The sequence below is a fragment of the Argiope bruennichi genome, chromosome 3 (genome assembly GCF_947563725.1).
Source record: "Argiope bruennichi chromosome 3, qqArgBrue1.1, whole genome shotgun sequence".
NCBI lineage: Eukaryota > Metazoa > Arthropoda > Arachnida > Araneae > Araneidae > Argiope > Argiope bruennichi.
This window is the reverse complement of record NC_079153.1, coordinates 72,705,872-72,723,647: the sequence shown is the minus strand read 5'-3', so window position 1 is coordinate 72,723,647 and position 17,776 is coordinate 72,705,872. Positions and strand designations below refer to the sequence as shown.

The window sequence follows — 17,776 nt, the reverse complement described above, 5'->3', positions numbered from 1 at the left end:
AAATTTGGATTTATTTGATAAAGAAAGGATAAAAATCTAAAATGTTCAAAAAATATCTATGTCCATAATTGTAATCGCAATCGTAACCTATAGATACATGTGTTTGTATTATGGAGAGCGGACGCTTTTGATTGTTTGATGATTTTATTTTTTGTTTCGTTTTAAATTAATTTCGAAACCATTCATTGATTTTTCTGTTTGTTATTACTTACTTATTTTTATTAAAGTGTTTATAACATAATTTTTTTCTTTATTTGTAAATGCCTTTGCATTGTACAAAAATTCTATGGCTAACGAGGATAGATTCTTCGTTGAAAAGGTTGCATTTTGTTCGCTTCTATGTGCTGGATTTGCTTATGCCGGCTATAGTATTGTCACTAAAGTATACTGTAAGAAATCTAAAAAGAAAGACTCCAAGCTCTGTCAAAGTAAGATATCAAAAAATACTTTAGAAATACACTATTGTCTCTGTATCATCATTTTTAGATTTAGTTGTGATATAATTATTGTCTTTTAAAAATAAGATTTCAGTGTGGTATGATTATCTGTTAATGCTGCTTTCTTCCGTTTTCGTGCATTTTAATCAATTTCTTTTTACAGTTCTGAGTTTGTATGTGTTATTTGACTCATTGTAATAATTGTTAATTAATGGCTACTGCAGATGAGTATTCCATGTATTAGATAATTTTATATTTTCCCCTATTTTGAGATTTCCTATCATAATATGTTAATAATGTTTAAAAATGATATACAATTTTATATTGTCTATTATGAACTTATATTTAATCTATTTTGAATTATATGATAAAATTTATGATATTTTTCTAGTGCTATTTTCATAGTATACAAAAATGTAATATCGAATTTTTCTTTGAATTATGATAATTTTTCTTTCTGTGGATATTTAGCATGCTTATTCAATCTATGGTTATGGTTTTTGTTTTGTCTTTTTCCAATTGAATAGTTTGTAAGTTTTCTCCCAATTAAATAACTAGCAAAACCTGCAGTCAACATTTTAAGCAATTGTGAATTTTAAAATAAATAAGCTGTCATGTATACAATTTGATTTATCTATTTTTTTAATTAAATGTTAATGTATTTAGTCTAATTGTACTCATTTGTAATGAAGATTTTAAGATAAAATAAAATATTAAATTATCAGTATTTATTTTTGGTCAAAATTATTTTGGTACTGTCATTTTATATTTAAAGAATTGAATCATTAATTATGTAATGAAATAAATATCTAAATATACACTATCTAAGTTAAAGATATATTTTGGAAAAGGATACAGTTAAGATTTAATGATCTTAAAAGATAATACATGATGTCTTATTAGAATATTCAGTGCAACTTAAATGACATAGATACAAAAGGTCTTTTTTTCCCCCCTTGTCTAAACTACTGGATGTGTGCTGAGTGTTCTTTTGAAAAAATTTGTTTCATTTCATAAGCCTTGTCCACTTCTTTCGATTTTCCCTTATCCATTTTCATGATAAGGGAAAATCCATTTATCCTTATCCTTATACATCATTTTGATTTGGGGTTAACACATGCTGATTTAGAGTTGCTGTAAAAGGTGATTTACTATTAATCAGGAAAATAATTTTAGTAAAAAAAATAATAGGAATGGAGGATATACAAAATTAAGGACCTATTTAACTTACTTAAGGACTTATTTAACTTAAGAGAATAATGCACAAATTCTTAGAAATTAAGCTGTTTAGCTTAACTATGAAGAACAGACATTGAAAATGGCTACCTGTGATAGTACTCTTATCTATAGAAAATTCTCGTACTTCAGAATGGAGTGCGAGATTCTTCATTTATTGCATTCACTATGGAGTAATTGCATTCAGACAGTGAATACAAGAAAGACTCTGATGTTATTATTACATTTTTCTTTTCTTTTGTAACAAAATTCATTTAAACTGTAAAAAAAAATATATTGTCTAATGACTGAAATTATTTTATTTAATTAATTATATATTGCATTCAACAAATAAATGTAAAAGTAAATGGGGGAAAATATGTTGTGACATGTAACATAGGTATACAAGCATCCCTCTGTTCAATTAAAAAAAGCAAATAAAAAAAATAAAACATAAAATTTTATTAATTATTTTTAAAAATCTGTTCTAATATTTAAAATCTCTTAAAAGAATATTTTTAAATAATTATTTCGAAAACTAATTATTAACTAGAAATAGTGCATTTTTTGTTGAATGACCTAGTAATAAGTCAGTCTCATGCATTTGTAGAGATATTTTGTGTGCAAGATAGTAAGTAGCTTTTGATTTTATACATTATCGCTCTATATAGTTATTAAATAATTTATCTTGCACAAAGCATAAATAAGTTTAGCAGTAATTTAGGAAATTATAATCAGAGTGCTTTAAAGCATATCACACAAATAAGTTAGAAAAATTAATTATTGATTGAATTAAAAAAACTAATTAAAATGCATTGATATACATACTTCTGTTGGTTTTCTGAAAAATGTTTTTATGTTTCTGTTCAATGTGAATTAGTAAATATTAATATATTATATTTTGTATTTTTTTTCCTATATATTATACCTCTCTATGCATTTCTAATCAAATTTCAAGTGCTGTTTGAATACATCATCAGTACACCATCATAAAATTACTCAATGCATCTTACTATGTGAAGGAGTCAATAGTAATTGTTTTCTTAAAAATTAAAACATTTTTCAAGTTTAACTTGCACACAGTTTGAATATATTCTTTTGAAGGAGTGATTTTACTTTCTTCTATTTTAAATTAAGCTAAAATTCAAAATGAAATGAATTTTATTTTTTAAAAATTACAAAGTTGTTTTGGACTATAGATAAAATTTTAAAATATATATTTTTCAAAAAATTCTAATGTACTTGGAGATAATGTTGATTCTCCAATTTTATTGTTTCTGTCTTATATTTTTTAAAAAATATTTTACAAGATATTGTAGAAAAAAATAAAAGAATTTAAACTAAGTTTGGAAAATTACTTGTCTGTTTTTTTCCTGTTATTTGTCTGTTTCTGGCACTTTAGATCTTTTCTAAATTGAATTCTAATTTCAATATTTGTATTTGCATGCTCTTATTAGGATTAATAGATAGAATTTTACATTTTTTTCAGCTAACACATTAAGACTCAGTAAGACGGAAGGAACTCAAACTGAAGAAATAATGAAAATCAAATCATTGATTGATGAGTGTTGTGTCTCACCCAAAAGTGTAAGAGAAAGAGTGAATGATTTGAATACGACTGAACGTTTACGGAAAAACAGTATTCCTGTTTCACCAGAAATTAAACCTCATAGTTTTCACGGCAGCCCTTGGAGTTCCCCTTTGGGATGTGCCAAGTATTTAAGTGTGTCATGTGAAAATATAAGTACAAGACAATGCCCTTCTCCTGATTTTAAAGAGAAAAGCAAACTTGCTGCTTCCCAAGGTGCTCTTGATGTTGAACTTCAAGCTAAATTATCAAAATTGCAGTTGAGTGAGAGCATTTCTCAGCAAATGTTACCCTTCCAAGAAGATGCCATCACTATGAAATGTTTAAGCAATTTACAAAAGGCTCCTGGAACAATGACAACTTTTGAAGTAAAAAATCTGGTTTGTTTGTTGAGATCCATGAATGAGGATATCTTACTTAAAGCTCTGTATACTATTTCAAACTGTGCAGCTTTTACAAAAAATCAGGTAGCTAATAAATTCATTGTATAAAGAAATCTGTATATTATATTAATTTAATTTTGTCTTATCATATTTTTAAAGTCATTGGATTATTATTCTTAGTAATAATTTTAATGCAACTATTATGAGATTAGAATTTATATTTTTTTCATTGCGATTAAAGTTAAATCTTTAAAAGCTTTTCAAAATGGCACATATGTGTTCAGAGCTATTTTTTAGGTATTATAAATATGCTGTTCTTTTTTTTTTTTTTTTTTTTTTTTTTTGTGGGCATAGTTTATAGCTAAATTAATTGGCTACAAATTTAATAGCTTTCATTTCTATGAATACTCTAAAATATATTATTTTCTAAATATCTTTAATAATATATAGAATGTTTTCTTCCACATTCTGCTAGTTTTGCTTTATTCTATTAATCATTATATTACAGGTACTTTAAATTTTACATTTGTAATTTATATAATTTAGTTAAGCTTCCAACTTTATTATGACTTTCAGTCTTATTGAACTCATTTCTAAAATATCACCATATGAATTTTACTTCCCAAGTGCATAAATTTATTTGCTAGATTCTGGTTAGTTAGTTTTTTTAAAATTTGTTTTATTTATTTCAAAACCTTGATTTCCATTTAAGAAAATATAGTTTCTAGTTATGAAAATGAAGGATTGTTTAAAATTTTCATAATGTATTTTTAAAAAAATAATTATAATTGTATTTTATATATAGTATATTTTATATATTTTATTATATTTTTATTATTTAAATTTTAACTCTGGAACCCCTATCTGAAAGTATTACATTTTTTTTCTCATTCATTGTCTATACAGTCTTATTTTTTTAAAAATTTATTTATTTATTACTTCAAAATTGTGCAGGAAGAGAAATTCTAATATAGCAAATTTCAAATTACAAGTGATCTTGTCTGTGTAAATTATAACAGTGTAGCTGCTTAGCATTTCCCTTTAAATAAAAAGTATGAAAAATACAAAATTTTGTAAACTTTAGAAATAAGATAATCAATTTTCACAAAAAGAATAGGTAACTTCAATGAAACAAATAAATAGTTTAATTTAAAATTAATCTGTTCTAAACATAAGAAATATATATTATAGAAATACAAAGTGCTATATTTAGCAACATTTAGCAATTTTTTTTACTTGTGCCCGACTAATGTACCTGCCTACATTTTTCATTCATAAGTAAGATTCATATATAAATTGGATCTCCATAATTTAGTTATAGAAAAAGTTCCAAAAATACTTAGCTTATACATAGAAATATACAATACTTTAAAATTAGTTAATTTATTAAGATTTTGGATATATATAGCAGTTATTGAAAACTATAGTTGTTTAATAGGTTTGAAAAACATTTAATCTTGGTTTCTTAATTGTTCGAATTCAAAAAGATTAGTTCTATTTAAAAATTGTTAATAGTAGCTTAGTGCTTGCATGACTTTCTGTATTATATTAATATATTTGCATGTTTGAAAATTGCAGGAGATTTTTGACACATGGGTTAATATGTCAATATCAATGAGTCCTTAACTTTTACTTTATGCAAATTCATCTTTTTTTAATAATTGAAAACACATGTATTATTATTTGTGAATATCTATTTTAAAATATTTCATTATTTAGGGGTAAAATATTGTAGTGATTGGATTTTGAAGCGTTAGAAAATAAACGTTCATAGATGGCGCTAGACAACTAGCACAAGTGTAATTAAAAGAGTGATGTGATTCAAATGTTGGCTCTTGGAGAAGAAGGAGTTACTGAGCAGAGTAACTCCAACGAATCTACAATAAATTTGTTGTTAAGTTTTCTATTTGCCTATTTTATTCAAAGCACTCACGAACCAGCCGCAACGAATATTTTCTTTCATAATAATGAAAAAAGAATGATTTTTAATTAATTATCACAAAACATCACTGCAACATTCTTTGTACTTTAGTATTTATTTAAAAAAATTTAAGGACTTATAATATGACAATAGCTATAGTTATATCAAATCAACAGCTGATGGTTATGTGGAATGAAATTAATTTATGAAAAAAGGTTTATTTAAAAAAGCTCTTGATAAAGTGCTGCTGTATATAAACACATACCTTTTTAAAAATATATAAAATATTTTTAAGGTAAAATTTCTTATATGTAAAATAATATAATGCATACTATCTGTTTTTTTATTCCTGATTTAAATAAGAACGTTAGTTTCATTAAATAATTGATGAAAATTGGAAAAAAAATTAATATGTTATTCATAATTGAAAAAAAATATTTCAAAATTTGATCAAACATTGCAAATAATATCTTGGAAGAAAATTATGATGATTTGGAATGAGTTAAAATATCTATAATGTTTCATAAGAATTTTATATTCAGTTAAAATGGCAACACTAAAAGTGACATTATCTATTCTTTGAATGGAATGTAATATTAAATTAATAAAAATTACACAATTTAGCAACACAAAACCTTCCTTCGACTTCTTAGTATTTAGGAACGAAAACTTAAAATTATGTGCGTGTGTGTGTTAGATTTTGTATTGTATATAAATTACTTATAAACTTATATTTGTAAAATTAATTATTTCATATATAAATAAAGTGTTTTGATTTCTCTTGTGCTTTATTTTGATGGAGTTTTAAGAAGCAATTATAATTTTGTGAGAAGCTACATTGCTTAATACAAATTTGAATTAATTTTACTGTGTATGTAGGAGCTGCTCTGTGAGTCTGAATGCCCTAAGAAACTGAAAGATTTATTGTTGATTCAGTCTGAAGCTATCAAAATTGCTACAACTCAAGCTGTTTCTAATTTATCTGTGATAGACAAGAGTCATCGATATTTTCAGGTATATTGAGTTTTCAAATTATAATGTATCTAATAATAATGAATTAGAATGTATCAAAAATATCTAAGAAAGATATTGTCTAGCTGGTAAAGGTAAATGAATATTTTTTCTCTGAAAACATTATAAAGATAAAACTAAAGGATAGAATGTTCATAGTTTTTTTTCCATGTTTTCAATTCAAAACTCTCAAGATTTATGATATATTGTATGTAAATCACTCAATATAATTTCAGATTGTTATTTTATCATTTTCCTTATTTTCTTTCGTATTTGACTTCTAACTATGGTGGTATATTAATTCTTTTTCTAGCATTTTTAGTTCTAAAATGAAATTATTGTATTAACTAACACTTTGTATGTTTGTTCATTCATTCCTTAACTTTTGAGAATAACCAGAATTATTAAAGTCAGCCTGGCAAGATATATTAGTCTAGTTTATTTTTCTAAGACTACATTGTGATATTCTGTAACAGAAGCATAAAATTTTACATTTTGTTAATTAATTTAACCCTATCTATTTGAAATAATAAGAGAAACTAATGAAGTAGTTGCCCAGCCATTTGTCCAGTACCACCAATTTTTGTTTCATATTAAAGCTTGTAATCCCTAGATATATTATCAAGCATTAACTTTTTTTTTAATCAAAAGGAATAAAAAAAGAAAAAAACACACAATTTTATAATACATTCTGTATGGGGAAATCTTGCAATGGAATTTGTCAATGAAAAACACTGAATCAATTTTGATGATTTTAAGATTCATATAAAATGTGGTCAAGGTTATTAGCACCTTTATCCGCCTATATAAAATTCAAATGGCTATATATAGAATTAATGTAATATGAAATAAAAATTGTTGAACTAATACTTGGTTTTGATAGTTATTTTAAATGGTAGGAAAACAAATAATCACCAAAGGCTAATGTAACTTAATTTTTATAAATCACTTATTCTGTACTTAATTTTATGATAAAAAAATGAGAATCTGGTAAGTGGTTAATTACATTTAAATACTTCATATATTTTACTTCATACATCTGAAAGAAATATGAAGTATTGCGATTAAGTTCCAATAAAAGTATTGCGATTAATCATGTATTATGAATTAATTTTTACAGGCATTCAAAAAAAAAAAAAAAAAATTGAATCTGTTCTTTTTGTCAATGACCAAATTTCACCAAAACCTATTTCTTAATCATTTATTTTTCTTTCTCATAAATGGGCTAAGAAATTGCATGCTCTTGTGAAATATTTTCAGTAAAATTTTAAATAACAACATATTTTATCAATTATTTATGCAAGAAAGAGCAAAGATAGCAGTAGTATTAAAATGAACAAAACTTTTGAAGTGATACCATACAAAGCATTTTACATTCTATTTTAATCTATTGCTTAATATTGTCTGTTTAGTTTTTTTTTTTTTTTTTACATGTTTCTTATATCTCTTACATTAGAGAAATTAATTAAAAATTCCAACTTTTTCTTTTTGCTTTATAAGGGTCTTTATTTTGGATTGCTGCTTCTTACTGTGAAAACTTAATTATGTCTTTCAATAATATTACAAGTAATTTTAATCCAATAAATTGTGATTAAAATGTTTCAAAGTGTAGAACACTTTATTCCATTACTTGTAATAATCTAGAAATATTTTTAATAATAAGAGGTTCTGTGCTTTGTATTTTAAAAAGTTGATTTGTATATATGTGTGTGTGTGTGCGTGCTTGCCTGCGTGCGTGTAACATAGTTTTAAGTATAAGTTGCAAAAAAAAAAAAAAAAAAATGATACTTTTTAAAATTTATTTTTGCACAGGTGAGTATGGTTTTTATATGCAGAGGAAATGCATCTGTTAACATCAGAATATAAGAGAAAAGTGTTAAAAGATTTTTCTTTAGTGATTTTATTAAGAGATTCTTTTAGAGATTTCTTTGACTTATGTTCATTGAGAGAAGGGAATCTTAACTATCTTTTAAAGAAGGTGTTAGGAATTTTTATCCCATCATTTGCAGTGTAAGAACTAAAGCATCAGCAATATTTTAGAATAGATAGAAATAATTAAATTAAAAAAGTGAGATTTGGAGCGGAAATACGAGCAATGTTAGAATAAAGTAACATGGACTAATTTAAGACAAAAAAAGAAAAAAAAAATTAAATAAATAAATAAAATAAGATATAAGTTAAATTAACAGATATCATTACATATAAGTGAATACAAATTTATATTTTGTGTGCAATTTAATTTCTGCTTTTTTTTTACAAATATTAATGTCTTATATGAGTATCAGTAATAATTTCCAATAAATAGAATTTTTTTTTTAGTTTCACATTCCAATTTTGCTGAATAATGCCATAAATGGACGAGAGTTGCTGAAATCTCTCTCTCTGACTGCATTAGCCAACTTGGCCCTGGATCCTGCTTCCCACAAGGTTATTCTGAAATATGTCCATCATGTATCCCTCATGGTACGGAATGGCACAACAGTAGTGCAGCTACAAGCTCTTAGGCTTCTAGTCAATTTGTCCTGCAACAAAGACATCATTCCTTTGTTGCTCATGACTGAGGTGAGAAAAAATTTCTGTTGAGATTGAATATTTCTGTAAAGAAGAAACAAAATTGTTCAAGCAGAAATTGAAAATGAAACTGTAAAACCCATATCAGATTTTTCTGTAAGCATTTGCCTAAATGATTTTATTTTATTAAGGTGAAAAAGTTACCTTGGTACTGATTGTATTGTTTAATTTAATTTTAATTTATTTACTAATATGATAAATAAGATATTCATCATTTAGTTATGTGAACTATCAGAAAAACTAATATTTATTGTTTGTTTTTCTTCATTTTAAATACAAATAATTAAAGGAAACTTTTTTTTTTTTATAAATAATGCTTCTTGCAAATTAATGAAATCAAAATTTATTTTTGAATGCAAATTGTTTTCAACAAAAAAGTAACATGTATACTACATTTTATTAATTATAAGAAAATGCAAGTTTTCAAATTTTGTTACTTTATAATATCAATTAATCAAACAGCATGCCGGTATAAAGAGTAAAATTGGCTTCTATATAATCATAATGTGTTAATGACTTTGAAGGAGAATTAAAGTATATTGAACAACTTTACTTTTTGGTTATACTAAAATTCAGAATTTTTCAAAATCTTGCCTAGTTTATGGTAATTATTTTCTGCTCTGAATATGGAAACTTAGATGTTATTTAAAAAATATCAGTAGGAATAGTGGCATGCCTAAAACTGCACTTGTTATAAATGCTATCTGTGAAACAGAACACAAAACAAGATTTTTTTATATTTAATTCTGCTTTCTTTCTTTTCTTCAGTTTGCTCATAACCAGGAGTAAAGAATTAATTAAAACACCCACTCAGTAAAATTACTTATGAAAACTAACAAAGTATCTGGGATTGTCTTCTAGAGTCTGTGTAAGGGAGAGGGAGTAATGGTTGAAGAGAATAAAATACAGTTATATTTTTGAGTGAAACAATCTTAGACATAATTTTCTTACATATAATGAGGAATCAGGAATTTTCGTTTCATATGTATTGATTTTTTAAAAAAACTATGTTGCCTACTTATAAAAAATTAAATATAATCTCTTTTGTGTTACATTTCATTAAAGTAAATATTGCATAATTTTTTTTCTTTTTCTCTGTGTATTTAATGACTAGTTGGCCAACTAATTTTGCTAGAATATTTGATATATTTAATTTCAGATAAACTATTTAGATTATTTAACTTTATTTCATCATTCTCTCAAGATGTCAGATAATAAAGCTGTGTTATTATAATTGTCTTTCATATGTTCTGTTCATTGTATACTTGCACTTACCCAATGGAGGTCAATCCCATGATATCATAGTGCTATTAAACACTTAAAAGTTTGGTTCACACATCTTCTAAATTTGGCGTATTATAATTGCACTATTTTTATTCTTCTGAATTATATAAATTCAAAAAGTCTTAGAAAATTAAGTGGTTAAATATTTAATAAAACAATGAAAATGGTTAAGTTTCAGTTAAATAATATGATTTATTGTTGAAAAGTCAAAAAATATATTTAAAATATTACCAAAATCCAAGAAAAATTTGCACGACTATTAAATTTTATCATTCAAAATATACTTTTTTGAAATTCATTTGTGTGCTCTAAAATTTTTATAAGTTATCTTTAAATAATGTCAAAACTTTGCTTAATTAATTAATTTTCTTAAAATTGCTTCGGTGTGTACATTTCTCCAAGGTATATATGTACCAATTTCATAGTTACATGACACACATACAGATAGATACTCACACACATTCATCTTTATTATTAATAAATATTTGCCATAAAGCAGACAAATTCGGCTCTTTCATTTGTTTGTAACATTGAAACACATTGAAAAAACTTTGTGCAGCTGTGTATTATTAGTAAAACTGTTTTCATCTCTATTCCATTGGACAGCTGAATATAAATTATATAGTTAAAACCTTGTATGTGTAAATTTCACATTTGGAAATAGTATTTTCTTTCTCCCTTCATCTTATGTTTTTCTCTAAATAAAAATTTAATACTCTTGACTTTAAATATTTTTTAAAAATTTATATCTCTCTTGTTTTACTTTACTACATTAAAAAGAAATTTTTATAATCATTTTCAGAATTGCTATTTTGTTTATATGTAACTATAATTTACATGTAAATTTTTAAAATAAATGTAATGTTTTAGGTACCTTCTGACATGCTGGACATGCTCAGAAAGCCATATGAAAGAGAACTGGTTCTTAGGCTTCTAACTTTCCTGGCTAATATTGCAACTTTTGCTACTCATTTTGTTGATGGATCTTCAAAACCCACACTTTTATCAGTTCTTTATCACTTCAGCAAAAGGACAGATCTTTCGGAATTGACTGCATTAATCAATGATCCAGATGAGGATTTAAGTTTGCAGGCAAAGCGTTTGCATGATGCATTAATAGGAATTTCATAGAAAAATGTTCTTTTATTATTTATTTTAGTACCATTTTATATGTTATTTTGTTATATGTATTAAAATGATATTTATTGTAGCTCTGAAATTTGACATATTGCTGTCATAACAGCATATGAAAATTTTTTCTTTAGTCTTTCCTTGTTGGATGTAATACAGAAAAAATTTTTGTAGTTAAATCAGGAAAATATGATAGTTTGTATTCTGATCACTGTTTGAGTAGTCAAATGTTAAAGAAGTATTTATAGATAGAGAAAAAATTTTCATTTCATTTTACATAAATTTCCTGTTGGAATTGTTAAAATTTTCTAGTCAGTGTTTATTATATTTTACCTGCTGCTTATTATATTTTATGACTTTTTTCACTTCATTTAATTCAAAGCCAATATGAATGTAGAAGAAATTATTTTCTTAATTGTACTTTTCTAGTTTTTAGTATATTGTGATTAATTATACATTGTCTGTTTTTATTGCATTGAATTATGCATTGTCTGTTTTTGCTGCAATGAATTATGCATCGTCTGTTTTAAATATACATCAATGCAATTTGATTTTATGCAGCTGTATTTGGTTCAAAACCTATTAGAAAATAGATAATGTCAGAATGTTAATATTTCAGAGTATATAGATGTTTCTGATATAAAATAACTCCTAACTGGATCCTAAAGGATAAATCACGAGACAGCCTTTATATCTAAAGTAGGTTCATTACTTAACTTTGAAATCTTAGATATGCCTTAATTACCCAAATGTGATACCTTTTTAGTAAATCTTTAAATTATAAAAGAATGAACTGAAGTTTGATATTTATTTACATAAGAAATGCGTAGAAAATTATTTTCTATGTTAATTGTCCTAATTTTCCTTCCTTTTCAGAGAAAAATGTTTAAAAATATGAATGGCAGGAAAAAATTAAATCGAAATCCCATGTCAGACTTGAATTTATTTAATGCCTAATGTTCGTTGTTGGTTTCAGTTTGGAGGATTTGGATTTTCATATTCCTTTAATTTCAAAATAACTGCAAGTAGTCTTTATATAAAAAAAATTTGTTTTGTACTCAACTAAGATTTTTAGTTCACAATTTATGATTATGTTTACTAGTTTTGAATTGTTCATCCAATGCATAATTTTGTCTTCTTTACCATCTATTATTTTTTTTAAATCATTTGTATGTCTCAATTATTATTGTTTTTTTTGGGGGGGGAGCGAGGGACTATGATCCAAAAGCATATATATATATATATATATATATATATATATATATATATATATATATGCTTTTTTAAAATTAATATGAATTGAGTAATCATATGGTTGGGGATTGAGCCTTTTTTTTTTTTTGTATCTCTTATCCATGACTTCTTTTGTACATTTAAATGAGAATAAAAGTAGATTTAAAAAAAAAAGCCTTATAATGAATCTTGGCCACATTTATAGCTATCAAATAAGCTATATATTTCCAAACTGTATATTGCATTTGATTGGAAATTAAGAATTTATATTATTTAAAGATAATTTTAATATATAAAAAAGTGAAACCATGGAGACAGATGGAAAAAGTTCCTTTTTAAAAATATAAATTCTTCACACACACACAAAAACCTTAATAATCATATCTATTCAGAATTAGTTAAGTTAGAGTAAATTAATGACATATCAAGGATAAATAATTCTGAAAACAAGGTATTTTCTGGTCTCATGTTGTATTTGATTTTCAAAAATGAAATAAATGCAGTAATATTTTTTCTTCACGTCATCTTGCAATTGTAAAAATCTATCAAGGTAACAATTCATAATAATTAAGTTTTTTTTTTTAATTATGTTTAGAATGAGATGTTGCTAATTTATTAAGATTGCATTTTGCCATCTGAACTTAGTGCTGTTTTCAGACAGCATATTTCTTGAAATCCTTTCTGTTCATTCTTTTAGCCAGGCATTTTTATATAGGGTTCCTATAAAGAAAACTATAATAAATTGTATCCTTTTTTTTTTTTTTTTTGGAGGGGGAATGTAAAATGTTTGGTTAAGTCTTTGCCAGAAATAATAAAAATTGATGAATATTAAATAAATTTTTCGACTGTCATTTAATGATGTTTATGTTTTATTATTAATATTATTGCTAAAAGTATATTTTGCTACTGTTTTCACAATTATAAATTTGAAAATTTTCATATTACATTTCTTGGACTGATGAGAGACTTTCAGAATTTGATAATTCCATTGTACAGGGAAAACCTTTCAGAACTTCTATTTGTGTTTTAATTCCTCTTTTCATTATTTTAAAGGTTTTGTGAATGTACTGTTATACTTTTATCTTGAAATAATGTAATATACTGGATTACAGGTTGTTTTTTCTAGTAATGAAATGAACATTATCTTTAAGCTTATGATTAAGGATGTCATATTTTTCGTAGCGTTTTGAAGCTTTAAAATTATAAGCTTTAAATGCAGAATTAAAGCATTAGGATACACGCACATGCATAAGACTGCTGTATTTCTACAAAAAGAAAATTTTTAATGAACAAAATATTGAATTCATATCAATGTAATACTGTCATGTGATATTTTTAAACATTTTTAGATGGAACGATGCAAGTGAAAAAATATTTAAATTGCTTTCATTTAGAAAGTATTAAAAAAGAATTAATAATAAAAATGTATGACAAACCTATGTTCCTTCTTCTAAATATATAAAGGTTTTTTATTGTAATAATTCTTTTTACTTTCGAAAAATAAATTTTATTTGAAAGACCATGTATATTATAATTTTTTTTAGTTGAGTATAGAGTAGTATACCTTATTTTTTAGGTGACACTTTAGCTTGAAAAAATATCCATAAAAACTTTAACTTAGTATGTTTCTAAACAACAATTTGAATTTTGTTAAATTTCAGGCTTTCTTTATTGTTATTAATTAAGCAAATGAAAAAATAGTAATGAAGTTATGAAAACAAGCTTGTAATGTAACAATAACAAATAATAATGTAATATATATGTATATATGTTATGTTTTAGTTTATGTTTTTATGTAAAAGTTTTCATAAATTATTATATTGAATATAATAATTGTATAATTGCATCACAAAATTAAATATTTTGAAGTTTTTTAAAAGTTTCTCAGTTTGTACCTTTAGAAATAAGAATAAGCAAATTCCTTAGAAATGAATAAGGAATTTATTCTAATCATTTGTAAATGTTTTGTATCTCTATAACCTACTCCAAAATTTATAAAATCCGTCAAAAAGATACACATGCTTCAAAGCTAGTCTGCTCAATTGTTTATACATATGTTATTATTAATATTGTTATTGTTGGACTCTATTATAAAATATCATTTTTTAAGAGCCAGTGAATGATGACATTAAACAAAGGGATCTGTATTGATCCAAAATCACTTGCTTAAATATGATACAAACTCTAAAAATAATTTGCAGATTTAAATTAGTTTTTATATTGTTTAAGAAGCAGCATATCTATGCATGTGTGTTAATATATTTTTATTAAAAGTAGAAAAATAAAGTTTTAATGCCAACTGAAAAAAAAAAAAAGAATAATCAATTATTCATCTTTTGTGAAAGAAAAGATTGAACTTCCTTAGTATTTTAGTGCCAAATGTTACTGCAACTTATAGCTCCTTGATTTTTTTATTGTTTTGCCATTATTTTTAAAACTACCAAAATTAAAATAATATTGGAATTGAATTTTATGTTCATTAAGTAACTCTTAAAGAAATAATTACTAAAAAAAGATGCTGTAGTGATAAATACATTCAATTTGAAATGTTGTATTTTATAATCGCATCTAATTTTTTTCTACGTCAGTTTAGATGCCTTGTAAAATAAATTTAACTGCCATATAATTTTATACAGTAAACATATTGGATACTTTTTATACCATTAAAAACATTTAAAGTAAAGAAGTAATTCTGTTATTAACGTTTCTCCATATTGTTTTTTTAATTGATAAGAACTTTTCATTATTCATTTATTAAACATATTTGAAATTATTTTTTATAACTTTGATATCAAATTTGCATATACATTTTTTTAAAACTTTATAATTTATGTTGAAACATTAGAATTTTTTTTTTTCATTTGAATGTTTTTGAAATGACAATCCTTCAAAAAAATCAAAAGTTACAGAGCTAACTTTATCATGCTTTATTTTGCAAAGCAATTCAAATTTGAATTATACATCGAATGTAAAATAACAGGCATTTACTGATAATCATAAATAAAATGTTGTACTATTATGCATAATATTGTAAAGTATCTTGTATGATATGTACATATGAAGATATTGAGCTGTATTTGAAGTGGCCATTTGTTCATCCTTGTGTTTTATTTTTATATTCATTTATTGTGTGTTTTCCTTTACCCAAAGTGCGTAGTTTTAAAATAAAGTTTTCTTGAATTAGAGAACCAATGTCATTGTATTTTATTTCGTTCTTTTCCATCCTCTGTGCATGCTTTTATAAAGGTAGGTAAAGAACAAAATTTATTATTCAGAATAATTTGTATTTTAGGTGGAGAAAAAAAGATTTTAGTCGTTTTTGTTAATTTAATATTAATTCGGTATAAAATTGTTTACACAGTGTTTTTTCAGTGTAATATAATTTATCCATTTTCTGGACTATTTTAATTGTAATAACTTCATTTACCAAATTCATCAATGCATGAAACCTGCATATAAGTTGCAATCTTCATGATAAATGACAGTAAAATATATTGAAAAATAATCATTTTGATGAATTTTATTATGCAGTTTTAATAAAAATAATTGTTGGAAATTTTTGTCGAACAATTATAAAGACTTATTTCTTCAAATAGTAGTAATTGAATAAAGCCAACAGTGAAAGATAAAATTCTAATGGCTGTATGCAGACAATTTAAAGTTTGGTTTCTTTTTTGTACATTCTAAACCCTCTCCAACCCCCAAATATGTTTAATGCATCTGTGTTCAATAAAAAATAAGAAAGTACTCTTGTGCCCAATTTTATTGACAATTCTAATTAGAGTTAATTATTACTGAAAGTTCTAACTGTAATGAGCTATAAAATATTTAATTCTTCATTGTAAGTTTGATCGTCATTGCTTCTGTGGCAATAAATATGCTGAGAATTAAAGAAATCTGCATTTTTCTGATTCCTTTAAGTATTACTGAAAAGGATATTATCTGAAGCAGAATTTTTTTTAAATAAAAAGACAGCTTCAAAAAATAAGGCATCATTTGTGATAGAAAGAAGAAAAAATGGCATATTTAAAGCTATCAGTGCTTTATAAACCATCTTTTGAACCAACTTCATATTTTTTTACTTAATAACTTCCCTGGAAGTTTGTGCCTCGTGCGTGTGTATAAAGTAAATAAAAGAATTGCATACAAAAACCTAGGTTAAAATATTCCATATCTCATTTTATCATCTCAGGCAATCGAACTTTCCTTCTTCAAAATTATTAATAAAATTTTTAGATAAATGTTAAAAATATAAATAAGCATTCTTGTTTTAACACTAAATTAAATTATATTATGCAGACATAGCAGATTTTATTGTTTTTTGAAACAAATTTTGTGATTCGTGAGATTAATTTTTTTCTTTGTAATAATTCTTCATTATTTTCAAGGTCTTGACTAATTATTGAATAAATTTATTCAACTTATTGCTTAATTAATCATGTTTATTTAACTTTTAATTATTTATGTTTGGAGAATTCATTATTTTATAAAGTTCTTTTTATTTCAAGCCTGACTAGAAGCATTTTAAATATTGATATAATGAAACAATAATAAAAAAATTCTACATTAATGAAATAAAAAAATATATGTGTCTTTTTTATTTCCTTCTGTTTCAGGTTTTTACTTTTTGTGACCACTGTTAATAAGTTTCAATAAAATGAAGTCATTTCTCTGACTTCATCTGAATTATAATGAGTGTAATGCAAGAGGGAATACTGATTCCTTGGATATTAAAGTACAGTTATTGATAAAATATCATATTAAACACTGATTGCTACTTAAAAAAATTATTATTTAATTGAAGAGTATGCAACAATTTTCCAGATTAAGGTTATTAAAATATACTCAAAATATCCCTAGAACAGCTTATACATAATTATTTGGGATGGTAATTATTTGATAACAATTAAATAGTTTTATACTAATTTTATTTACAGCCTCTAACACATTTTGAGCAAAGCAAATGAAATACTTACACGGAATTTCATTAGCATTGCATTTG

General features: G+C 24.6%; 1 protein-coding gene across 1 annotated transcript; it reads left to right on the top strand.

Annotated features, from left to right (window-relative positions):
• Window positions 1-124: 124 nt before the first annotated feature.
• Window positions 125-12,789, top strand: LOC129964159 (uncharacterized). Its single transcript, XM_056078869.1, has 5 exons — window positions 125-428; window positions 3,142-3,707; window positions 6,424-6,558; window positions 8,875-9,117; window positions 11,281-12,789. Exons 1-5 carry the CDS (start codon window positions 287-289, stop codon window positions 11,539-11,541), a joined length of 1,347 nt encoding a protein of 448 aa, XP_055934844.1. The 5' UTR covers window positions 125-286; the 3' UTR covers window positions 11,542-12,789.
• The last annotated feature ends 4,987 nt before the right edge of the window (window positions 12,790-17,776 follow it).

Excerpts from the sequence above, each read along its gene's own strand:
- LOC129964159 (XM_056078869.1), top strand. The coding sequence starts at position 287 with ATGGCTAACGAGGATAGATTCTTCGTTGAAAAGGTTGCATTTTGTTCG. Across the intron at positions 6,559-8,874 it reads AGAGTCATCGATATTTTCAG|TTTCACATTCCAATTTTGCT; the intron begins GTATATTGAGTT and ends TTTTTTTTTTAG. Across the intron at positions 9,118-11,280 it reads CTTTGTTGCTCATGACTGAG|GTACCTTCTGACATGCTGGA; the intron begins GTGAGAAAAAAT and ends GTAATGTTTTAG.